Here is a 25,896-nt window from a genome sequence, read left to right on the forward strand (position 1 = left end):
TGCCCCAGATGCCCCAGGCAGATGATCCAGTGGGGCAGAGCTCCCCTTCTCTTCTTACATTCTCATTCTCCATTGGTCCACTGAATAAATGTGCTTTTCTGTGTTAGGCTGCAAGTAAGGGGAAAGTTAGACCAGTCTGGCGGGATGGTTACCTTCACGAAGCCACTGAACAAGCTGGTGTCTTGATTTTTTCAGCCACAGGCTAGCAGGGATGTAAAAAGGCATTGCTTTCCGTTGCACCCCATATGTTCCGCACGCAGCAGCATTTCCGTTCTGCTTCTATTTGGATTCTGCAAAAGCAATGCTATTCGGCTCACTGTTCACTGTGGCCAAATTTAATAACATAATGAATTATATGATTGCTATGTGATTCCACACCACTCTTTTTATGTGGAGGGGAGAAAGGCATCCATGATGTACCGAAATAAATAACAACAGTGAATAGCAGATTGGGGGGGGCGGGGAGAGGAAATGACAAGAGCCGATACAGATCACATCTGCCTACCTGATTTCCGTTCCTGTTTGCAGACAGACACGCAAGCTGATGCAATTTCCGGGACAGCTTCCCATTTTGATGGAATTCTCTGACAACCCTATCAGCTTGACAAGAGTCTGAATTGCTCTATACTGAAAAGAATAGTCCATGGTCCTAGTGTGGTGGCAGGGGAGACACCTTGGACCAGGAATTGCTTAAGTAGCAGGAAGCAGAGAGTAGGACTAAATGGACAGTTCTCTGAATGGAGAGATTGAGAACGTGGAGTCCTCCAAGAATCAGTATTGGGACCCATGCTTTTTAACTTGTTCATAAACAATCTAGAGCAGGTATCCCCAAACTTGGCCCTCCAGCTGTTTTGGGACTACAATTCCCATCATCCCTGACCACTGGTCCTGTTAGCTAGGGATGATGGGAGTTATAGTCCCAAAACAGCTGGAAGGCTGAGTTTGGGGATGCCTGATCTAGAATTTGGAGTGAGCAATGAGGTGGCCAAGTTTGCTGATGGTACTAAGTTGTCCAGGGTCCTTGGAACGAAAAGAGGATTGTGAAGAGCTCCAAAGTGACTTCCCCAAACTGAATGAATGGGCGGTAAAATGGCAAATGCATTTCAGTGTAAGTGCAGCGTGGTGCACATCGAGGGAAAATAAAATCTTAATTTCGTATATACAAGCATGGGGTCTGAACTGTCAGTGACTGACCAAGAACAAGATCTTGGGGTCATAGTAGTTAGGTTGGGGAATATGTTGGCCCAGTGCGCTTCAGTGGTGAAAAGGGAGTATTCCATGCGAGGAATCATTAGGAAAGGAATTGTAAATAAATTCTGCTGATATCCTAATGTCACTGTACAAATCTATGGTGTACCTGCATTTGGAATACTGTGTCCAGTTGTGGTCATAATTTATATCTAGGGCTGGGAAGAAAAATAAACTAAAGAAATGGGTTAATTACCTTGACTTACATTTGCACTCTCATCCATTCCCAGAATCATCTGTTCCAAATATCCAGAGGTGCTGGATTTGATTTATTAGAATTAAAAGATATTAATTTCTATGGTCAGAAGCAATCATTTGTGAGTGGATGTGATTTGCATATTTGCTTGCTTTGGGTGTGTGTGTAGAACATTTGAATATTCATCAAGGTATGATAGAATCCAATATTTTGTGGGATGCTGGGATAGCATTGTAGCATCATGTGTAATTCTGTTCATGTTTACACACAGGTATAATTCACACTGAGTCCAATAGGGCTGACTCCCATGTGAGAATGCATAGGTGGTGTAGCCTGACTTCCCAGCAAGCGCGCCTAGGTTTGCAACCTGAGCTATGACCAGAAAGTCCTGGGTTCAAATCTTTCTTCTCTACCCTGAACACCCTAGGTGGCCTAAGTAAGCTGTTTATATCAGCTTCCGCAATAGATGGAGCAATCGGTCCATTTCAGCTTTCCCCCATTTCTCTTTTTCCCCTTGTCTTAAATTCCGTTCCTCACATTTTAAAAAATCGTTGTGAAAACTTGCCAGCATTTTAATGCCTATTTCTGCTAATAAGCCCATTTTTTCTGTAAGCAGCTTTGACTAATATACACCTTCTTATGAGCCATAGAGTAGGGCTTGTGCCAGCCCTGCATGTAAACATCTGGTCATCCACTATGATTAGAGAGTGCTGGGCTGAATTAGCATTGCCTCCTAATTCTGCCCTCATTCTGATTTGTTCAGCGTTCTAAATGCCATAACAAATTGCCCAGGGGCAGTGATTTCATTCAGCCTTATGACCTACTTCGTAGGGTTGTTGTGCAGATGTATGGGAAGTGCTTTGAACATCTGAAAGCAGAGGTGGGAGGGGAGCCTGTGACCCTCCAGATGTTTCTGGAGCACAGCATTCATTGTCCCGGGCCGCTTGTAATTATTTACTGAATTTATATCACACTTTTTCCTCCAAGGAGCTCAAGGTGGTGTAGATGGTTCTCCCCCTCCTCATTTAGTCCACACAACCCCCTGCATGGAAGGTTAGGCTGAGAATCCAACCCTCCACAATGCAGGCATCTCAACAAGGGGTCCCCCATCTGATTTGTTAACCATACTGGACCCTGATTAGCTTTGCAAATGCGCTAGCAGTTTTTAGCGCTGCACCACTCTCAGGAGCCATGGTCACCCAGTGAACTTCATGGTCAAATGGGGTTTCAAACCCTGGTCTTTCCCAGATCCTAATCCGACACCCTATGCTGGCTGGGGCAGATGGGAGTTGGAGTCTAGGAGCATTCGGAGGACCACAAATCCCACCAACCCTGCTCAAGCACTATATATGTGCAAAATGTTATTGCTGAAACACAGAGGATTCAGCTGGATTGTAATTAAGGCGTTCATCGGAAGCTGTTAAGTGGGAACAACCGAGCTGCTGATTTAATCACAGTTTTTAAAAACATGGATTATTCCTTGGAAGTGATTGGGAGCTGACCCCTCTGAGAGGCTGCATGGAGCCGATAGCAGCATCTTGTTTTAAGACTCCCCTCCCTCCGAAGACTAAATGATTTGTCTGTATTAATTAGTCAAGGAAAACTGTCATCTTAGATACCATCACCTATAGCGAGAGACTGTAATATTTATAGTAATTAGTTAATTAATTAATTTGCTAAAACAGAGACAGTTAATGGATGTGGGGGAAGAGGGGATCCTGCTGCTGATTGACAGTCAGAATGAAGGCTCTCGTGCAGCATATCCGACAAGGCACAAGAGTTTTGGATGAATTCCGTACCACTGTGATGACTTGTGATTTATTGAATGGGCTTGTTTTGAAAGCTGCAGTCAGGGTAAGATGGACAAATGGGCATGTCTGAGTTATGCTAGAGCAGCGGTCTAGGCAGCTTATGGAAATCAAGTCATTTGAAGACCTTTATAATGTATTTTTAAAAAATAAAATAAAATCCACAATCAAGTTTTTTGCAGCCTTGGGAGCTTTTGACTTTGGAACGGTGTTTTTAAGGCTGTTAATTGATGTGCCTTCCCCTTTTATTTTTTGATGTGGCTTTTATGGAACACTTGTAAGCCTCTTTGAAGGACCAGGAGGGAAAGTGATAATATTTGGATTACTGCAGTGGTGCACTCTAAGAGGGGCTACCCTTGCTCCTGATCTGGAAGCTGTAGGGAGTGCAGAATGCTGCGGCACAGCTGCTGACACCGGTGCTTGGAGGTCTGCGCTGGTTGCCGATTTGCTACAGGGCCAAGTTCAAGGTGTTATGTATAAGCCTTTTAACAACTTGGGACCAGTATACAGTGGTACCTCAGGTTACATACGATTCAGGTTACATACGCTTTAGGTTACAGACTCCACTAACCCAGAAATAGTACTTCAGGTTAAGAACTTTGCTTCAGGATCAGAACAGAAATCGTGCTCCGGCGGCACGGCGGCAGCGGAAGGCCCCATTAGCTAAAGAGGTGCTTCAGGTTAAGAACAGTTTCAGGTTAAGAACGGACCTCCGGAATGAATTAAGTACTTAACCCAAGGTACCACTGTACCTGTGCGATCTCCTTAGCTGACCCAGTCACTTCAATGTGAGGAACTGGCACCATTGCAAGTGCCGCGTAATGCCCACTCCACATTTGTAAGAAAACAGTTTTTTAGTGTTCCACTTTGGAACTCCCTGCCTATTGATATCAGGCAGGTGGCTTCACTGTATTTATTTCATAGCCAGCTAAAAACATTTTCATTTAGACCAGCCTTTCTCAAACTTGGACTGCCCAGATGTTGTTGGACTACAACCCCCATGATCCCTGGCCACTGGTCCTGCTAGCTAGGGATGATGGGAGTTGTAGTCCAACCATATATGGGGACCCAAGTTTGAGAAAGGCTGACTTAGACAAACCTACCCAGATATTTGGGACGCAGGTGGCGCTGTGGGTTAAACCACAGAGCCTAGGACTTGATGATCAGAAGGTTGGCGGTTTGAATCCCTGCAACAGGGTGAGCTCCCGTTGCTCTGTCCCTGCTCCTGCCAACCTAGTAGTTCAAAAGCACCTCAAAGTGCAAGTAGATAAATAGGTACCACTCCAGCAGGAAGGTAAACGGCGTTTCCGTGCGCTGCTCTGGTTTACCAGAAGCGGCTTAGTCATGCTGGCCACATGACCCGGAAGCTGTACGCCGGCTCCCTTGGCCAATATAGCGAGATGAGTGCCGCAACCCCAGAGTCGGCCATGACTGGACCTAATGGTCAGGGGTCCCTTTACCTTTACCTACCCAGATATTTAGAGCACTGGTGCGTGTTTGCACCACCAATTGCCACACATTTTTCTTGTGGGAAGTTCTTGGAGTTTTGTCCCAACATGTGCTTAATAAACCAGGGAGTTGGAGAACTTTTGGTTCTCCAGATATTACTGGACTCCAACTCCCAGCAGGCCCTGCCAGTGTGGCTAATAGCCAGGAGTGATGGGAGTTGTCACAGATTCCTCATCCCTGCCATAAAACATAGGTGGGGAATCTTAGGACAGATGTCCAGATGTGGCCCTCCAGGCTTCTCTATCTGGCCCTTGAGACTCTCCTTGGGCCACACCCTTCATCAGCCCTGCTTTTCACCCTCTTTGGTTCCTTTAATTCTCCCCAGGGAGGCTCGCCTGGCGCCTTCGTTACATATATTTAGGCTCCGGGCAAATACATTTATCTTCCCCCAGGCCTTTGGTTAATTAAATAGTCTGTGGCCTTTTAAACTGTGTGTAAGGGGCGTTATTGTTTTTGTTTGTGGGCAAAGTATGTATTTTTGTGTTTTTATGTTGTAAACGGCCGTGTGGTCATCTGGTGAAGGCCAGTATAGAAAACAAACTAATATTAATAATAATAATAATAATAATAATAATAATAATAATAATAATGATAATAATAATAATTTCTTATTTATACCCCGCCCATCTGGTTGGGTTTCCCCAGCCACTCTGGGCGGTTTCCAACAAAACACTAAAGTACAACAACCTATTAAACATTAAAAGCTTCCCTAAACAGGGCTGCCTTCAGATGATTTCTAAAAGTTTGGTAGTTATTTTTCTCTTTGACATCTGGTGGAAGGGCGTTCCACAGGGAGGGCGCCACTACCGAGAAGGCCCTCTGCCTGGTTCCCTGTAACTTGGCTTCTCGTAGCGAGGGAATCACCAGAAGGCCCTCAGAGCTGGACCTCAGTGTCTGGGCAGAACGATGGAGAACAAACAAACAAACAAACAAACAAACAGATAATGCCTCTGGCTTTCCTGAATGGAGGGTAGAGAGCAGTGAATGTGTACACAAATTAATCTACTGTACAAAGAAAATATTTGCATTGGTTGCTCCGCCCACTTCCAGCCCCTGCAAATTAAGTACCGTTTGGGGGAAGCACCATTGCTCAACGGTAGAGCACCTGCTCTTCATGCAGAAGGCTCCAGGCTCAACCCCCAGCATCTCCAGTTACAGCAGCTGCCAGTCAGAATTGGCAATACTGTCCTCAGTAGACAAAAAGCCTGACCTGTTATAGCTAAGCAATAACCTCTAAGCGAAAATAGATCTAGTCCCTAATGTTCTTAACCTGTGTTATGAGTTGCAATGGTTTTTTTTAAAAAAAAAATGTATTCCCCCTCCCAACTTATTTTGTGTCATTATGGCATAAAATGTCACCTAACAACTCTAACATGAGTCTGGAGGGAAACTTTGTTCCAGAAAGGGAAATTCTTCTGTACGTGGAGGGAAACATCATCAATGTCAAAGAAAATCGACAAAACGCTCTTCTTCGGCCTGAACTGTGTCACTCACCCAGGGAAGCCTCTCGGCTGATCCTGTCAGCTACCTCCTCTGCTCATTCCTCCTTTATCCTGCCTGTTTCAGCCCATACAAAGCAGGAGCAAAGGAAGATATTGGTCCATCTAGCCTCATATTGTCTACACAGACTGGCAGCAGCTCTACAAGTTTTTAGACAGGAAACTGGAGATGCCCAGGATTTAACCCATGACATTTTACATGCAAAGCATGTGCTGTACTACAAGGCTTGACATTTCTACTAAAATTAAATGAAGGTCCCGGTCCTCGTTGTTTTGAATGAGGGGCTGATTTTAATAGGAATACAGAAAGCCGCCTTATCAGACCATTAGTCCTTCTAACTCAGCGCTATCAGCACCAGGGTTGTGGACCCTCAGGCCCAGGATCCAAATGCAGCCCTCCAGGTCTCTCTGGCTGGTCCTCAGCACTCTCTGCTGGCTGTACCCTGAGAGTATTGTCTGGCTGGATTGTGTCCTTGAACTCTGATACAGTGGTACCTCAGATTAAGTACTTTATTCATTCCGGAGGTCCGTACTTAACCTGAAACTGTTCTTCACTGAAGCACCACTTTAGCTAATGGGGCCTCCTGCTGCCACTGCGGCGCTGGAGCACGATTTCTGTTCTCATCCTGAAGCAAAGTTCTTAACCTGAAGTACTATTTCTGGGTTAGCGCTGTCTGTAACCTGAAGCGTATGTAACCTGAGGTACCACTGTAATGCTTCTTGCCTGCCTGAATGGAGGCTAGAGAAAGAAACTCTAACATACTGGTACAGAAGTAAACACCTGTGTTGCTCCTCCCACCTTCCCCTCTGGCTGTGCCCACCGCTGGCATGTGGCCCTCGGAAGGTTGCACAGAAGGTTATGTGGCCCTCCTAATGTACTACACTCACTGGAAGCAAATTCCAGGATTTTAGACTGGCATATTTCCCTCCTCCTGCTCCTCCTTTAGGCAATTTGTGATTGTAGGAATTCCACACCATTCCTTTTGGTGGGTGTCAATAGTTGGATGTCTGAGGACACAACATGGTGCACAACAGTGGTGTAGCGTAGGAGGACCACAGGGGTGGTTGCCTGGGGCACAAAATGGTTAGAAAGGTAAAAGTAAAGGACCCCTGACAGTTAAGCCCAGTCACGAATGACTCTGGGGTTGCAGCACACATCTTGCTTTATTGGCCAAGGGAGCTGGCATACAGCTTCTGAGTCATGTGGCCAGCATGACTAAGCTGCTTCTGGCGAACCAGAGCAGCGCACGGAAACACTGTTTACCTTCCCGCCAGAGTGGTACCTATTTATCTACTTGCACTTTGACGTGCTTTCAAACTGCTAGGTTAGCAGGAACAGGGACTGGGCAATGGGAGCTCACCTTCCAATCGGCAAGCCCTAGGCTCAGTGGTTTAGACCACAGCGCCACCCGCGTAACAAAAGGGTTAGGAGCACAACATTTCAACATCCGGTGCTACCACAATACAGCTGCATGCTTCCGTCACTGGGCTCCATTGAAAACAGCTTCTCCATGCAAACCAGGAAGTGACCTCTCCGGACAACAGAACAACTCTTCTTATGTTGTCTCTGTGGTTGTGATCTTCCAGGTGACACAGGTGCTATTAGGCAGTTGAATGTGCATGCATACTCCATCTGTTCCCCTAACCACCCACCCTGCCGTCCATGTGGCTCTAGACACTGGCAACCCATGCTACACACACACACACACACACACACATATACACACACACTATATGTACAGTGGTACCTCTGGTTAAGTACTTAATTCGTTCCGGAGGTCCGTACTTAACCTGAAACTGTTCTTAACCTGAAGCACCACTTTAGCAAATGGGGCCTCCCCATGCAGCCGCGCCGCCAGAGCACGATTTCTTTTCTCATCCTGAAGCAAAGTTCTTAACCTGAAGCACTATTTCTGAGTTAGTGGCGTCTGTAACCTGAAGCGTATGTAACTTGAAGCGTATGTAACCTGAGGTACCACTGTATATATGTTGGAAGCTACCAGAGTGTCTGGGGCAACCCTGTCAGATGGGCATGGTATAAATAAAATAATAATAATAATAATAATAATAAGGCATCCCTAATTTTCATTGGAGAAATTTTGGAAGGTATGTATACTGCAGCTACCTATGTTCTTAAGTAGGACACGCGGCCTATTTTCCAGCCTCCCCCTCCTTCTCTCCTGCTCCTTTGTCTCATGAGCAGGCGTCTGCTCCACTGCCCTTGGAGCGGAGCGAATCCATAGCATCTCACCGCCTGCAGGGTGTCCACAGTTGCCTTGCAATCCCCAGGGAAAAGCAGTTGGACTGGCTCCAAAGCGCTCTGCTTGCATTCCTTGTCAGGGGCAGCTGTTATCACATGCAAGCAGGTCCTGGCAGCCGTCGCTTCGGGCAGGACTCCGTTCCGGGCCTTGCTGGCATCTTAAGCCAAATGCTTTGTGATCCATTGCTCCATTCCCTTGGTATTTTTTTGTATGCTCTCTCTCCCCTCCCCTCCCCCAATGCCTCCAGTGCCAGGCAAGCATGCAGTTTCCACAGGTCCCCAGTCGGAATCTCATGACTGGGAGAAATGTAATCTGGCAGGGTTTGTTTTATTTTATTTTCTGAAGATATAATATTGGGTGGGGAAGGAGAGAAACATTATCAGATGACACTAACAGTGAAAACATTTGTTCAGTAAAAATATTCTATTCCTGACTAAAACCTATAAATTAATATAAGCAAACCCACAACCCTGAGATTATGAGTCTCATGCTCTTATCCTTCCGTCTACTATTTATCACATTCATATCCTGCCTTTCCTCCCAGGAGTTCAAAGTGGCATAAATGGTCTCCTGCTCACGTCTTCATTTTATCCTCACAACCACCCTGTGAGGTATTTTAGGCTCGGAGACCATGGGTTGCATCCTGTGCTCAAACCCACAACCCTGAGATTAAGAGTCTCATGCTCTACCGACTGAACTATCCATGGTAAAAAGGTCGCTAAAGGATCCCTGGATGGTTAAGTCCAGTCAAAGGCAACTATGGGGTTGCGGTGCTCATCTCGCTTTCAGGCTAAGGAAGCCGGCGTTTGTCCTCAGACCACTTTCTGGGTCATGTGGTCAGCATGACTAAACCACTTCTGGTGCAACGGGACACCGTGACGGAAACCAGAGTGCACAGAAACGCCATTTACCTTCCCACCGCAGTGGTACCTATTTATCTACTTGCACTGGTGTGCTTTCGAACTGCTAGGTTGGCAGGAGCTGGGACACAGCAACGGGAGCTCAGTCTGTCTCGGGGATTCAAACCGCTGACCTTCCAACTGGCAAACCCAAGAGGCTCAGTGGTTTCGACCACATCCCGTATCCATGGTATCTTAACAGTGGCCAGGATAGACAACCAGATGGCCACAAGAAGCCTGCAGACAGGGCCATTTTGGTTGCAGAAAGGGCAAGAAGATGAAACCAGCTAACATGGGAGACTTTCTGAAGAAGGTCAATAGGGCCTGAGTGCTGGATCAGGCCAAAGGGGCCCCATCATAATGCAGATCCTGTTCTCCCAGTGGCTGACCAGATGCCACGATGAGGAGTCTGTGAGCAGGACACACACGCATATCCTTGAGCCCAGGCCACTCGGCTACGCCCTCGGCTGCCGCATGTGTCTTTGTTTGCCTGTGACAGTTTCACCTCCCTTTGGGGCATCCTGCCTTTTGTTTTGTTTTATCTGTCCACGCTTGGTTGCTTTATGTCGCTATAGCAAAGAATAACAGCGATACAAATGGTGTTTTGTCGTGGTTTCAGACCATCAACCCCTGGGATTTTCTTGGCTGCCTGGGAAAAAAAATAAATTAAATCACAGTTGCTATTGTTCCTCCTCCTTTGCTATTTGCTGCATTGTTCCTCTCATTTGTTGCCTCCTTTTCTTCCTCTGGAGGTATTTTCCCAACCCACCCGCCCCACCAGCCCCCGGTTGTATTGATTTGGCCCCTCCCTCCTCCACATTGATTATGACTCCTCCACCCCTCCTTCTCTCCTTCTCTTTCACATTCTGCCCTTCCGGATCCGTGCTGGTCTTTTGCTGCTTCCCGGCATCATTAAAAAATCTCTCTCTCCGTTGTGCATGAGACACATTTTTGATTCAACCTCCAGTTGGTCAAGTTTATTCCAAGGGGGAAAGGCTGTTTCCGTGCCTGACCCTCATTTAAAACCCACTAGGTTCTTATGTTCTTAAGCTCAGGATGTGAAATAAATAGAGGGTGAAACTTGGAGTGTGTTTTGGAAGAAAGAATCAGCTTATTTAAAGAAACCATTTAAAGTTGTTGGTTATTGTTGTTTTCAAATGGCTTCTTTAAATAAGCTCCTTCTCTCTCTCCCACTCTACCCAGCCATTCCATTGTCCACCATCTATTTATTTCACATCCTGAGCTTAAGAATGTAAGACAAGCCCTGCTGGATCGGGGCAAAGGGGCCCCATCTCATCCAGTTTCCTGTTCTCACAAGGGCCAGCCAGGGGCCTATATGGGAAGCCCCCAAGCAGATCATGAGCAGAAGAGCAACACCCTCCACTTGTGATTGTCGGCATGCAGAGGGCCAGGAGGCCAGCTGGCTAGCCCCGGCTGGGCCATCTCCTTCCAGCCGTCCTGCTGCGAAGACCATCACTTCTGCTCTGATGTAAATCAGCGACCCGGGCTTCAAAGCCAGGGCACACTATCAGCAGATCGAACTGCGCACACAGAATAGGCACGAGGCTTGTGGAAGCATACTACAACTACAGATTTATTAATCATAAATCAGGACAAAGAAACATGTCGTCTCTATCTCTCAGGTCGTCTCAGAGAGAACAGCTAAAAGCAAAAGCTATACACACAACGGAAGTTCCCAGCATACTGTGCTGGAATGTAAACAGACATGTGACATGCAACAATTCCACACGCCTGTTCCTTAAGGTGGAATGGAAATGTCAACAGTGATTCCCAGCAGCTGGTCTTCAGAGGCACATGCTGCCTCCAACAGTCAGGGTAGAACACAGCCATATTGGCTGGTACCCATTGATAGCAGCCTTATCCTCTCCAGTCCCAAGGACTGAAGGTGGGTGTGATTAATATATAGCTGCACCAATATAATATATATTTTGGCTCCCCCTCCAAGCTATCCTGCTTTGGGGGAGTTGCATTGAGCACTCCTTCCCTGTATAGATCAACATGTTCCTTATTGTTGGAAATAATTTATGATGATATTGTTGTTGTTGACCTGCCTTTTCTCCCTACAAGGACTCAAGGCAGCTTACAGATAAAAATAACAACAGCTAAAAAGATAAGGGGGAAGTCATTAAAAACAATTACAGTTGTTCCTTGGTTCTGGAACGCCTTGTGACTCGAACATTTTGGCTCCTGAACGCCGCAAACCCGGAAGCGAGTGTTCTGGTTTGCGAACGTTTTTTGGGAAACCGAATGTCCAGCGCGGCTTCCGCAGTTTCCGATTGAGTGCAGAAAGCTCCTGCAGCAAATCGGAATCCGCGCCTTGGTTTTTGAACATTTTCGGGAGTCAAACTGACTTCCGGAACAGATTCCGTTCGAGAACCAAGGTATGACTGTAGTAGAATCATAGAGTCGGAAGGACCATGAGGATAAATCTTGCCCAACGCTCAATAATGCAGGGATATGCACCTGTCCCATCCGGGCAATGAACATGCAACCTTGGCATTATCAGCACTATGCTCCAACCCACTGAGATATCCAACTGAAGTGACTCCCAATGAATTCTATGGAACTAGAGTCAATCGGTAACCTCAGAATCTGCTTTACAGTGGTACCTCTGGTTGCGAACGGGATGCGTTTCGGAGCCCCGTTTGCAACCTGAAAGGAACGCAGCCCACGTCTGCGCACCCACGGGTCGCGATTCACTGCTTCTGCACATGCGCGTGATGTCATTTTGCGCGTCTGCGCATGCGTGAATGGTGAAACCCGGAAGTAACCCTTTCCAGCACTTCCGGGTTGCCACGGGACGCAAGCTGAAACAACGTATCATGAAGCAAATGTAACAAGAGGTATGACTGTATATGGAGTCAGATCCTTGGTCAGTCTAGCTCAGAGTTGTCTACACAATGACTGGCAGCAGCTAAGAACATGAGAAGAGCCTACTGGATCAGGCCAATGGCCCATCTAGCCCAGCATCCTGTTCTCACAGTGGCCAACCAGATGCTTGTGAGAAACTCACAAGCAGGATCTGAGCACAAGAGCCTTTTCCCCTCTTGTGTTTTCTGGTATTCAGAAGCAACTGTGGAGCAGAGCATAGTCATCATGGCTTGGTATCCTTCGGTAGCCCTCTCCTCTGTGAGTTTGTCTAATCCTCTTTTAAAGCCATCTCGGTTACTTGGTGGCCATCACTTCCTTCTGTGAGAGAGAGTTCCATAGTTTATGTGCTCCCTGGAGATGGAATCTGGGCCTTCTTGCATGGAAAGCAAATGCTCCGTCACTGAGCTTTTCCCTTTGCCATCTAAGATGCAGCGGCAAACAGCCAAAACCACCAAGGGGGCCATCCATTCTGTCCTATTGGGGGAAATAAAGCCCAGCATTATTCAACATGCTGGAACAGACCATCTGCTCACTGCCCCCATTGCTGAGCAGCCCAGGTCCCCTCAGGCAGGCTGCTCACTGGAGGAGGTATAACGGGCTCCCCGCAATATATAGATATTCTCCATCCAAAGCACAGGCACTTTTTTTGGTCTTAAATAATAAAAACAGGTCCTGGGGCAGAGCACCTGAATGAGCTCTGCTCCTTTGCTCTGTCTCTCTCTGAAAACAAATGGTGCAGGTTTTCCCCCCACAATGCACCTGGGGTTAGGTTCATTTGCTCCCCCTTGACCCAGTTTCATACGGAACACGCTCCCCGGGTCCCCCTTGTCCCTTTTAGACGCAAGTCAAGAAGATTGACAGCCATGGGGCATTGGTGGCGTCTTCCAAAGGGGGTGGAGAGGCACTGTTTTTCTTTGGAAGATGATATAAAGATCAATTCTTTTCCATGGCAACCAAAGAGCAGAGAAAAGGGGATGAGATTTGACAGCAGAAAATAGACTGGAGCCTGGTTGCGTTTGGGCAAGGAGGATTAAACATTGGGCAGCAAAGATTCACTCAGCAGGGAGGAAGGGAAATATGTCCATTTCAGTTTCTCTCTGTTCCTCATTTCTACAGTCCTAAGTTTAGTTCTCTGCATCAGTTTGTGATTTTTAAAAAAGTCATCGTGGAAATCCATCAGCATTTTCATGCAAATTTCTCCATCACTGTACCCAACTTTGCCTATCTACACATTTTTGCAAAGAAAGTTCCACTGGTACAAAGCATTTGGGTACATTCTTCTTACTAGAGAGCAAGCATGGCGTAGTGGTTAGTTCGTTGGTCTAGGACCTGGGTGACCAGAGTTCAAATGGCCCATCTGGTCCAGCATCCTGTTCTCACAGTGGTGAGAACCATGAATAGGGCTGCCATATTTCAAATACTGTAGTGTTTGAATTGGCAACCCTAGCCATGAAGCTCACTGGGTGGTCTTCGGCTAGTCACTTGCTCTCAGCCTCACCTACCTCCCATGGTTGTTGTGAGGATAAAATGGAGAGGAGAACTGTGCAAAAACCACACAGAGCTCCTTGGAGGAAGAGCAAACATAAATCATCATCCTGTGTGCATTGTGATGGGCCCAGGTACACAGTGCTGAGCTGGAGAAGTGAACTGCAAAATTCGGAGAAGTGTGAATTTCAAAGAGGGGATGCGTTTCAGTTTGTGTACTGTTTTGGGAAGTAGGGATTAGGTAGCTTTGCCTTTAAATATGAACAGAATTGATTGTCTCTCCTTTCCCTACTGGGAGATGAGTTTATGGTTTCTAGTACAGGCTGTTTTCAAGGATTTAGGTGCTCTGTCTCGCTGTAGTTCCTCTGGCCCGTCGCCCATAATTTACACATGGTTTATGAACCAGGCTACCAAGAGTATGCTCACATGTTGCAGCAGGGTAGAGAACTTTTGTTGGACTGAGGGCCACCTTCCCTAGTGGACAGCCTTCCAGGGGCCATCTGCCCATGGTGGGTGGAGCCAGAGGCATAGATGGGCACAGGCACCGATCTGATTCTTACCTTCGTACAGAAAGTGACATTCCACCCATGCAAAAGCCAGAGGTTTCTACAGACACACACACACACCTCCAGCCTCCTTCCATATACTCCTCAACCCTCCTTATTTGAGCAGAAAACAACAACAACAATTATTTTATTATTTATACCCTGCCCATCTGACTGGGTGCACCAGCCACACATATAAACATCAAACGTCAAACATTTAAAAAGTGCCATCAGATGTCTTCTAAATGCCAGATAGTTGTTTATTTCCTTGACATCTGATGGGAGGGCGTTCCACAAGGCGGGCGCCACTACTGAGAAGGCCCTCTGCCTGGTTCCCTGTAATCTCACTTCTCGCAGTGAGGGAACCACCAGAAGGCCCTCAGAGCTGGACCTTAGTTTTGAGCTGAATGAAAGGGGTGGAATGTATACAGGGCCGAAGCCATTTAGGGCTTTAAAGGTCAGCACCAACACTTTGAATTGTGCTTGGAAACAAACCAGGAGTCAGTGTAGATCCTTTACGGCTAGTGTTATATGGAATTGACAGGAACACCACCTTGTCTCTGACAAGGTTCTGCTGCTGGGGCCATTGCCATGCTGGCTGGTTGCTTGACCATGAGCCAGTGAAGTCCACACTGGCAGGCCAGGCTCCAGGTTTTCCGAAACCCCAGACATGCTGTATCCAGGTCTGGGCACCACAGTTTAAAGAGGCTATTGACAAGCTGGAACGTGTGCAGAAGGAGACGACTGTGTGGAGAGGGCTGCAGAATTCATGTCCTGCTTGCCAGCCTCCAAAGAGGCATCTGGCTGGCTATTGGAGTGTGCCATGCCAACTTCTGAGGGAAGCAGTTTGATGGGGAAATGCTTTAGTGGTCAGAAGAACCTGTTTTGCATGCAGAAGGTCCCGGACACAATCCCTGGCATCACTTGCCAGGGCTGGGGAAAGACCCCCGTCTAAAATCCTGGAGAGCTGCTGCCAGTCAGTGCTGCCAGGACTAAGCTAAATGGATCAAAGGCCTGACTGAATATAAGGCACCTTCCCGTGTTGGGAAGGCTCTGTAACTCAGTAGGCCATCTGCTTTGCATGCAGAAGGGTGCCGGTTTCAATCGCCGAAATCTCCAAGTAAGGCTAGGAATGTTCCCTGCCTGAAACCCCAGAGAGCTGCTACCAGCCAGTGTCAACAACACTGAGCTGGACAAACCAATAGCCCGGCTTGGGGTAAGGCAGCTTTCTGTGGGCTCCATGGGCTTTTTGGCATAGTTCAGCAGAGCTCTTGATGCATTCTTACAAATCAGGATACCTGCTCAGGTACATTCCTGAATTGTTCCCAGGGCTGGATTAACCATTAAGCAAAATAAGCAGGTGCTCAGGGCATCAGAGGGAAGTGGGGGGGCACCACAGAAATTTTCCATTGCCAGATTTTTAGTATTAATGGTCACCAGTGGCTCAGCTGAGCGTTCATTTTCTCAATTGAACTATATTTTTAAAATCCCAGCGGAGCAACTAGGCAACAAGGTGGGCTGGATGCCTTATCACAACTAAGTATAGAAGCAGATGCATTGCATAAGATTAGTTTTGCGGATCTGATCAAAGACTATGTAATTGTGGGGGGGGGGTCAAATATAAATAAAGTGGAAGTCTACAAAAACAAACATTGTTTCCCACCTGACTGTAAGTTCCGTTTCATTTTGAAAAATAGAATTTTACTTTACAATTTATTGTTGTTTATGTTTTGAATTAGATATACCGTATATGGGGGCTCCAAAATCTTTTAAGTGCTATGGGCCCTGAAAAGTCCTAATCCAGCCCTGACCGAAGTGATTTTGATGCTGTGGTCGATTGTGCCACAGCCATGTGCTGAAATGCCACTGCTGTGCATACTTTGGCTGCGTGGGGGAAGTGGACACAGGACAAGGGGCTGCTGTTTTGCCAGGCAGCTGAGGCTGTGCGCTAGGGGCGATTTTATTCTCCAGCCATTTCTTGCCTGGGTTCTTTGGGCAGAGCAGAGGTGGGGAGGAACTTGAGGCCGTAACCCCGGCCAACGAGGCGGGATGGAATGTGCTTAGCGGAGACGCCCACAGAGCCCAGAGGCAACAGAGGCAACGACTTGAGAAGGGGAGCTGGCAACGAAAGCACATTCTTAAAATATGTTTATTTTACTGGTGCTGCTGATGGCTTAGCAAGGAAACTTCCAGTAAATTGCTCAATGTCCTTTTTTTTTTTCCCCAGGGAGGACCCAGCAGTGATGGGTCCTCAAAGAATCATAGAACTGTAGAATTGGAAGGGAACACAAGAGTTATCTAGTCCAACCCCTTGCAATGCAGGAATCTTTTGCCCTGTGTGGGGCTGAAACCCATGACCCTGAGATTAAAAGTCTCGTGCTCCACTGACGGAGCGATCCCAGCAGTATGCTGCTTAGCTGTTCTTCACTGGGGAATGCGCAGTTTGAGACAGGTTGTGCCATGGTGCAACTGCCAGAACCTAGACCTGGAGGCAGACATCGCTTCAGGTTTCTAGTCCTTAAGATGATCAGGCAAGGCTTTCGAGTGGTTGGTTGATGCCTGGTGAAATCTTGGGAACTAAGCGGGGTTTCTTTCCATTGGGAAGGGGCCACTATTTATTTATTTGCAGCACTTACACACCATTGGCCCAGAGCAGCTTACAAAAATTGGCACTAAAGGAGTTCCCAGCCATCAGGCTCGCAAATCTAAAAGAGACAAGGAAGAAGGAATGGTGGGAAAGCAAGCTCAAGCACAATTTTTGCCATCTGTCTGGGATTTTTGAGCTGTGGTTCCCTGCACTTCAGGGGGTTCAACTAGACGACCCTTGGAGTCCCATCCAACTCTACAATCCTATGATTGTGTGAGGAGGAAGAGGAGGAGAAGAAGAAGAAAGGCGGAGAAGGAATAATCTGGCTTTGTTGCACACTATTCTGGCAACTAGCCCAGAGGCCTAAAGCCTCTAAAACAGGCTGTTGTTCTCCTTCTTCATCGTGTTTCTTGACTGTTTGGCACCTTTGGGATCTTCCAAATGACCTGTTTACTGAGCATTCATCCTGACTTGCCGACACAAAGCTTGCAGGTGTGGTGAGGGGCTGGGAGGATGGTTGCTGTGTTAGTGAGCATTTGTTCTGATTTCTTCGCAGAGCAGTTATAAGGGCAATGAACATTCCTCCCGCATTTCTCCCAGTTTTGCTTGCAGGGTTTCCATACGGTATTTCAACATCCTTTTCGTGTGTGTGTGTGTGTGTGTGTGTGTGTAAAGTTATATATATAATTACCTCCACATTTGCTGGGTGTTGATAGAATTTGCATGTGAAGGGAGATGGATTTTTTAAGCTTAGCTTTTCACTAACATGACAGTTTTCACTTGTGCAGGGGACTTAATTTGTATGGGGGAGACATTCTGTGATGTGAACTTTCTGCTGTAGCCCAAAGTGTTAGAGCCCCAGACACACCTCAATGAGAACTAGGCTCTTGCATATGTTTATGTTGGTAGGTTGTTCAGCGTCTCTCCCCACCCCACCCCACCCTTCTCTCTCTCTCTTTTTATGTTCAACATCCCTCTTGATTTCCTGCAGGGAGCCAGCCGACGACGTCGGATGAAATCGTGGTTGCAGGCTCCAAGGTGCTCCTCCAATGTGAAGTGGAAGACCCTGATGACTCCTCCCTACAGTGGTCCAATCCTGCTCAACAGACGCTCTACTTCGGGGAGAAACGAGGTAGAGAATCTGCATTCCATCAGGGTCTTGAGCTGGGCAGAAGGTGCCTGGAGCTGTCTTTGGTGATGGGTGCTGAATTTATTCATTGTTCTTGATTTGTGCTCTTTCTCAGTCCCCTTCCCATTAGAAATCCTCATCATCCCCTCACCAAAGTGTTGCACAGTATTAAAACAGGCTACCTAATGGATAACAATTTAGGTCCCACTTGGCTGTTCCATCACCCTCAGAAGCGCAGGAAACGGGGTTCTAGAAATTCATTCCCACAATAAGCAGTGATGCCCACCAACATGGGTGGCCATTTTGAATACCCATGGCTGGGTGGAGTGTTATTGTGTTTGGGTTCTTATGTTCTCACCACGAGCATCTGAACGCAGTGGATGTAGCCTACCTTGATTTCAGCAAGGCATTTGACAAGGTGCCCCATGATATTCTTGTAAAGAAGCTGGTAAAATGCGGTCTTGACTATACTACCACTCAGTGGATTTGTAACTGGCTGACTGACCGAACCCAAAGGGTGCTCATCAATGGTTCCTCTTCATCCTGGAGAAGAGTGACTAGTGGGGTGCCACAGGGTTCTGTCTTGGGCCCGGTGTTATTCAACATCTTTATCAACGACTTGGATGATGGACTCAAGGGCATCCTGATCAAATTTGCAGATGACACCAAACTGGGAGGGGTGGCTAACACCCCAGGGGACAGGATCACACTTCAAAATGACCTTGACAGATTAGAGAACTGGGCCAAAACAAACAAGATGAATTTTAACAGGGAGAAATGTAAAGTATTGCAGTTGGACAAAAAAAATGAGAGGCACAAATACAAGATGGGTGACACCTGGCTTGAGAGTGGTACATGTGAAAAGGATCTAGGAGTCTTGGTTGACCACAAACTTGACATGAGCCAACAGTGTGACGCAGCAGCTAAAAAAGCCAATGCAATTCTGGGCTGCATCAATAGGAGTATAGCATCTAGATCAAGGGAAGTAATAGTGCCACTGTATTCTGCTCTGCTCAGACCTCACCTGGAGTACTGTGTCCAGTTCTGGGCACCACAGTTCAAGAAGGACACTGACAAACTGGAATGTGTCCAGAGGAGGGCAACCAAAATGGTCAAAGGCCTGGAAATGATGCCTTATGAGGAACGGCTAGGGGAGCTGGGCATGTTTAGCCTGGAGAAGAGGAGGTTAAGGGGTGATATGATAGCCATGTTCAAATATATAAAAGGATGTCACATAGAGGAGGGAGAAAGGTTGTTTTCTGCTGCTCCAGAGAAGCGGACACGGAGCAATGGATCCAAACTACAAGAAAGAAGATTCCACCTAAACATTAGGAAGAACTTCCTGACAGTAAGAGCTGTTCGACAGTGGAATTTGCTGCCAAGGAGTGTGGTGGAGTCTCCTTCTTTGAAGGTCTTTAAGCAGAGGCTTGACAACCATATGTCAGGAGTGCTCTGATGGTGTTTCCTGCTTGGCAGGGGGTTGGACTCGATGGCCCTTGTGGTCTCTTCCAACTCTGTGATTCTATGATTCTATGATTCTATGATTCTATGACTACTAGGAGAACAGGGTGATGCCCTAGTAGGACCATTGGCCTGATCGTAGAACAAGGCTTTTCTTGCACTTCCCCACAGAGATGTACAGTTTTTAACATGCACATTTTGGGTTTTGTGCCCACCTGCTTTGCTGAATTCACGTCACTCTGTTCCATTTTGGAGCGGTTTTATGGGTTTTACAATTACACTTATTTTATCTGCCTTGAAATTGTATTTCCTACGTGCTGGAACCTACCCTGGGAGCTTGTGGCGGAGGGCGAGTAATAAATCTTTCAAATAAATAAATTTGAGAAACCACAATTAGTAATGAGCAAATGCCCCACTGGCTCGGTTTGAAATTAGACTATGCAGTTTGAAATTAGACTATGCAAAGAAAATGTGTGTGTGTGTGTGTGTGTGTGTGTGTGTGTGAAGATGACGAGTGAGACCTCGTCGAAACGTCGCCTAGACACCCCAACTTTTACACGGGAAGACACCCGAGGACACCAAAACCTGCATTCCTGTACCCGTGAAAATCTACGAAAGCAAATATATATATATATATATATATATATATGGGCATATATGGGCATATACTCTCCGCATCAGAAGGGACGCTGGTGGCGCTGTGGGTTAAACCACAGAGCCTAGGACTTGCCGATCAGAAGGTTGGCAGTTCGAATCCCCGCCATGGGGTGAGCTCCCGTTGCTCGGTCCCTGCTCCTGCCAACCTAGCAGTTCAAAAGCACCTCAAAGTGCAAGTAGATAAATAGGTACCGCTCCGGCAGGAAGGTAAACGGTGTTTCCGTGCGCTGTTCTGGTTCGCCAGAAGCGGCTTAGTCATGCTGGCCACATGACCCAGAAGCTGTACGCCGGCTCCCTCAGCCAATAAAGCGAGATGAGCACCGCAACCCCAGAGTCGGGCACAACTGGACCTGATGGTCAGGGGTCCCTTTACCTTTACCTTACTCTCCGCATCGTCAGCCCAGTTCTGAGTTTGGACTCTGCTGCCGCCATAAGGAACCTGGCAAGGTCCTAATGCCTTCCTTGCAAACCTTTCCCCCTCCCACAGCAGCAGGCAAGCTTGGAAATGTCATTTCCACTTAAGGCTGAGATTTGCAAGCATGAGGCCTTGGTAGTCAGGCAAGGCAGAAATTGTATTCATAACCTCTTAGCAAGGCATCCCCTGAAGGCGAAAACAGAGCTGGTGAATTACCAGAAACAGGAGGCAGAAAATAAGGACTGTCCTTGATAAGCAGAGAAGATTTTAGCTTATGTCCTTGGAACCTCAGTGAACCCAGGTAAATGATACAGCACAGGAAACAGTGTTCTTCTAAAGCCCTCAAAGTCTGGGGAGAATCCATAAAACAGGCATGTGTATTTTCAGTCTCCTGCTCACCTGCGGCGATTCAGAATTGCCTCCAAATGACCAACACAGACACATTTCTTTTTTTCCAGCTGGAAGGGAGTTGGTTCTCCCTGCCACTACTGAAAATAAATTTTTCCGATAAAAATTTGGGTATTTCTCAGCCGAAAGAGCAGCACAAACAGTCCAGAAGAGAAGAGCAAGAGGAGATTTAACATATCAGCCTTTTTCCCCCCTTTCCGAGCTGTCAATGTGTCACAAGCGCAACGCAATTTGTTTGCTTGTTTGCTGCTTATTGTTTTCCATAATTTATACACTGCAACTTCAGCAGTCATTTTGTGCTAACCAATTCAGATAAAGCAAAAATACAGTATTCGGAATGTTAAATAAACACAAAAGGCCCGACTTGTTCCCCATGAGACTACAGCATTTGCAATAAAAGTTTTTTTAAAAAGCAATTTTTTGAAGACCAAGAAAATGAAAATGCATTTGCTTAACACCTAAAAGATGATAATGTGAGTGCTGGGAGGAAACTCACTAGGTCCATATATCTGATTCTCGTGATGAGCAAGCTAAAATTATATATTTAATGTCTAAGTAAGATAAATTTGGAACAGATCAAGTAGTCGGGTTTGCTGTGGATGCCCCAGAGCTGAGGACAATGGAGCTAATCTGGTGAATTTTAGAGATGCTGTCATCTGAAATATGATTTATTGATTAAAAGCCCAGTCCTACATATCTGAGGGGGAAGTATATTGATTTTAATTCTGTAAATTGCAGGGCAGGCAAGCACACATGCATGAACACGCTGTTAATAGTGTTTTAGTAGTAATTTTAAAACACTGTTGATAACTCACAATGTTAAAATGGAATTTTAAAGCCACTGGTCAGGACCATAAAAACAGAAGGGAGTAAAATGTGGAGATCAACAGGCTGTCTGGAAGAAAGAAACCTTTTGACTTGCTTTTTAAAAAGGGCAAAGAGTAAGGATTCTGTACCTCCCTGACTGGGAACCAGTGAACCTTCACATGCCGTTGGACTACAACTCCCATCATCCCTGTGATCACTGGTTGATGGAAGTTGGAGTCCAACCATATTTGATGGCCACAGATTCCCTATCACATTGTCATTGAACAGCAGTATTGTGTAATGGTTAGAACTCTTTCATCTCTTACCATTTCACTTTATCATTGCACGCACCATCAGAACGCACTGTCTCCAAAAAGCTGTAGGAAAAAAATATTTATGATTTTTATGCAGTTTTATGCATTTCAATAATTTTGCAGTCATTTTAACATTTCAAAACTTGACTTCTTTCCCCCTCTTTCTGTGGTTCCTTTCTTAAAAAAATAAAAATATTTTCTGCATATTCCAAAGAGGCACTTTCTTCCCTCCTCCAACTAAGTTGGAGTAGACCTACTGAAATTAATGCAGCCCATTGCCTCTAATGATAACCATTCTCAGTTATCTCATGTTATCGTGGTAGCTATGAATTCTGTGGTGAGTAACTTAGAGACTACCATAGGCAATTATGACTACAACATTTCCAAGAGAGGAAGTTACTGAGAAACCACCTTTATAGCTTTTTTTTGGGATTTCATAGAAGCCTATTTGGGGCATTAAATAGCTAATAATAATAATATATCAGGCTTTAAAAGTGTAGGAATGTTCAGGGATGCGGGAGAGGATATATTATTTGATTATAGTCTTTCCAACTTGTGTTAACAAGATTCACAATTTAGCAGAGTAACATTCCCCTTTTAAACTTACAGCGGATGCGTTTGCTCAGGCTCGCTAAAGCCTTTATAATAACTGTCCTGGTATTTTCCCCTTATTCCCTTATAAAAGATAAGACACAACACAGTCTTCTATAAAAGTATAAAAAGAATTTACTCACGTTCTGTTCACAATCGGATCCCAGAAGGCAGACTTAGCTTAGAAAAGTAACATACACCTGGAAACTATCTCATAAGGAGACAGTCCCTGTCCTCTCTTGGCTGGAAGCCAAGAGAGCATCTTTGGCTAAGCAGATGTTGCTTCTTCGATCCACGTAGTCAAAAAAAGAGAAAGGTGGCTGCCCTGCCCTGTGCTTTTGTCGTTACCTGCACAGGTGAGGCCACGCCCACCTCTAGTCACATGCAGAGGAAGTCTGTTCCAGCCCAGAAGGAAACAGGAAGTTTACCTGCTGGATGAACAAACATTCCTCTCCATGTGTAAACATGTTCACTCTAGGAATGTTGTACTTGACTGCTCTTGTGTTTCACATCCCTAAAAAGCAGAAAACAGAAAGGTGAAAACAAAACAAAACAAATTCCTTCCAGTAGCACCTTAAAGACCAACTAAGTCAGTTCTTGGTATGAGCTTTCGTGTGCATGCACACTTCTTCAGATACCAAGTGTGCATGCACACGAAAGCTCATACCAAGAACTGACTTAGTTGGTCTTTAAGGTGCTACTGGAAGGAATTTGTTTTGTTTTGACTATGGCAGACCAACACGGCTACCTATCTGTAACAGAAAGGTGAGTTTCTCCAACAGGGGCATCCTCAATTTCAGTATTAGAAACCATTACCATGTGCTATTTTAGCTTTTCTTAAAGCAACCTCACTCACCCATTTTGCAACGCTCCTTTTTCTCTGCTCTCCCAGCGCTGAGAGATCTCCGCATCCAGCTGGAGAGATCCACACCCAACGAGCTGACCATCAGTATCGACAATGCGACCCTGGCAGACGAGGGCGAGTATACCTGTTCCATTTTCACCATGCCTGTGAGGACCGCCAAGGCCATCGTCACTGTGCTGGGTGAGGCCAGGGGAGCAGGGAGGGGGTGGCAAGGCCAGTCAGTGCCAGAGGGTAGTGAAGGCAGGCAGGGGCCAGCATCCCCAAGCCTAGCAGAGGGCCTCCTGCCCTAGCCGCACTCCTGCTCCCACTTCTCCCAGAGCATCCAGGAATTTCAGTGGCAGCCTAAGGGAATTCTGAGTTTGCATGTCCTGTATCTTCCAGGTTAGGATGCCTCCTGGAGTGGGTGCTAAGTCTAGGGACACCCCCCAAAAAATAATAATAACCATGGAGCTACTAAGGGACAGTGAAAAGAGAGCAGAGAGAGGAGGGTGGCTAGACCTGATGTGCAACCTCAAGGGTCCTTGGCTGAGAGGCTGCTGGGAGGTAGAAGCCAAAAGCACAGTCTGACTCTGGGAACTACAGAGGGGTTGCACCATAGAAATGCGAAAGGATAGAGTGGTCCTGCTCCACTCCTGCAGAGAATTTCGGCCGATGGTTGCTTATGGTGTTTTTTTTAACTAGACACTAAGCCTGTGTGTTACTGCCTTCCATCTCCAGTGTCTTGGAAGGTTGCTACGTAGCAGAGGATTCTCCAACCAAGTCGCTAGTCCTCAGTGTCCCAGGTTTCTTTCCCTTCTCGCAGGAATCCCGCAAAAACCCCAGATCTCTGGCTACTCCGATCCTCTTAAAGAAGGAGACGTGGCCCAGCTGACGTGCTTCTCTTCCGGCAGCAAGCCGGCTGCTGAGCTCCGGTGGCATAAGGGGGACAAGCTGCTCTCAGGTATGAGGCCACGGGACAGCTCTGCCCCTCTGACAATTCGGGGTCCCCTGACCCCTGAATCAATCACTTAAAAGGTGGGTGGTTAATCACCCGTGGCGAGTCGAAAACTGCTTCCAGGCGACCTAGCCTGGATGAACCAAGGAACGATTCTTTCATTTGGTCGAGAATCCAAACTGTTCTCTTTGCCACAGTTCCCTGTGGCCACTCAGCCGTTCTTACTTCATCTTCCCCCAAACAGCTGAACCTTCAGAAGTAGAAGAAGATGCTAACGGGAAGACGTTCACGGTCACCAGCCGCGTAGAATTCACCGTCGGGAAGGAGGACAATGGCGTGGAGGTCACCTGCACAGTTGACCATGAGTCCCTGCAGAACTCCGACAAGTCCACCTCCCAGAAGCTAGCAGTCTTTTGTACGTGAGCTGTGGGCAATGGAGTGGGCGGGTGGGCGTCAAAGGAAATGAAGGTGGCCCAACCTGGTTGATGCTAGGACCCAGGAGTGGGGGACATAGCTCAGCGGGAGAGGATCTGCTTTGCGAGCAGCATGTCCCAGGTTCAATCCCTGGTACCTCAACAGTGTTGGGCAGTGGTTTGAGTGTTGGGCTTGTTGGGATACTGCCAGGGAGACAAAGGCCATCAGGCAGGCCTACGTCGTCTCCAGATGATCTCTCAGTCTCCTGTAGAACAGCATCAGTCAATTAGCGACACAAGCCTCAGACACATTCCAAGACTCATGCACGCCCTTTTCGCAGAGTTTCCACAACAGAAGATTCACCCAGAAGAGCATATTTACAGCTTTATTCAGTGTTGGTCAGAACAAAGGAAAAGCATGACTGCTTGCATCCATGTCAAGGAAAACGCCAGAACAAAAGCTATATACAAAACAGAAACTCCCTGCGAGCAGGAAGTAAGCAGGCTAGTGACACACAACAGCCTGTTCCCTTTTTAAGGAGGAAGGGAAATATTCTAACAAGGCTAAGATTAGATAAGATTAGAGTGGTTAGAGTGCTGAGCTAAGACCTAGGGGACCAGGGTTCAAATCCCCACTTGCTGGTGAAGCTCTCTGGGTGATCTTGGGGGCCAGTCACTGCCTTTCAGCCTAACCTACTTCACAGGGTTGTTGATGGAGAGGGGGAGGAATGTGTGCACCACTTGGAGAAAAGTTGGGGTGTAAAGGTAATAGTTGAAAAATAAAGAACAACAAGCTGGGATGGGGAACCTGGTGTCCTTCAGAAGTTGTCGGACTCCAGCTTCCATCATTCTTCACCATCAATCCTCACCTTGCTGGGACTGATGGGAGCTGGAGTCCAGCAATATCTGGAGAGCCCAAAGGTCCCCCAGCCCTGGCTTCTCCTGCCGCAACTATAGGAAACCTGGGGCCCTT

The 25,896-nt window shown here is 46.7% G+C and overlaps 1 protein-coding gene across 4 annotated transcripts in view; it reads left to right on the forward strand.

Moving 5' to 3' along the window:
• The window catches only part of CADM3 (cell adhesion molecule 3), a 96,898-nt gene that overhangs the window by 52,029 nt on the left and 18,973 nt on the right, over window positions 1–25,896 (forward strand). For all 4 annotated transcript variants that reach the window (XM_081843006.1, XM_081843007.1, XM_081843008.1 and 1 more), the window contains exons 2-5: window positions 17,921–18,061; window positions 23,604–23,756; window positions 24,379–24,516; window positions 24,755–24,925. In XM_081843006.1, the coding sequence (XP_081699132.1) occupies window positions 17,921–18,061; window positions 23,604–23,756; window positions 24,379–24,516; window positions 24,755–24,925 (603 nt within the window). The remainder of the gene's footprint in view (window positions 1–17,920; window positions 18,062–23,603; window positions 23,757–24,378; window positions 24,517–24,754; window positions 24,926–25,896) is intronic.

This window comes from Podarcis erhardii (genome assembly GCF_964252035.2).
Source record: "Podarcis erhardii genome assembly, chromosome: 15".
NCBI lineage: Eukaryota > Metazoa > Chordata > Lepidosauria > Squamata > Lacertidae > Podarcis > Podarcis erhardii.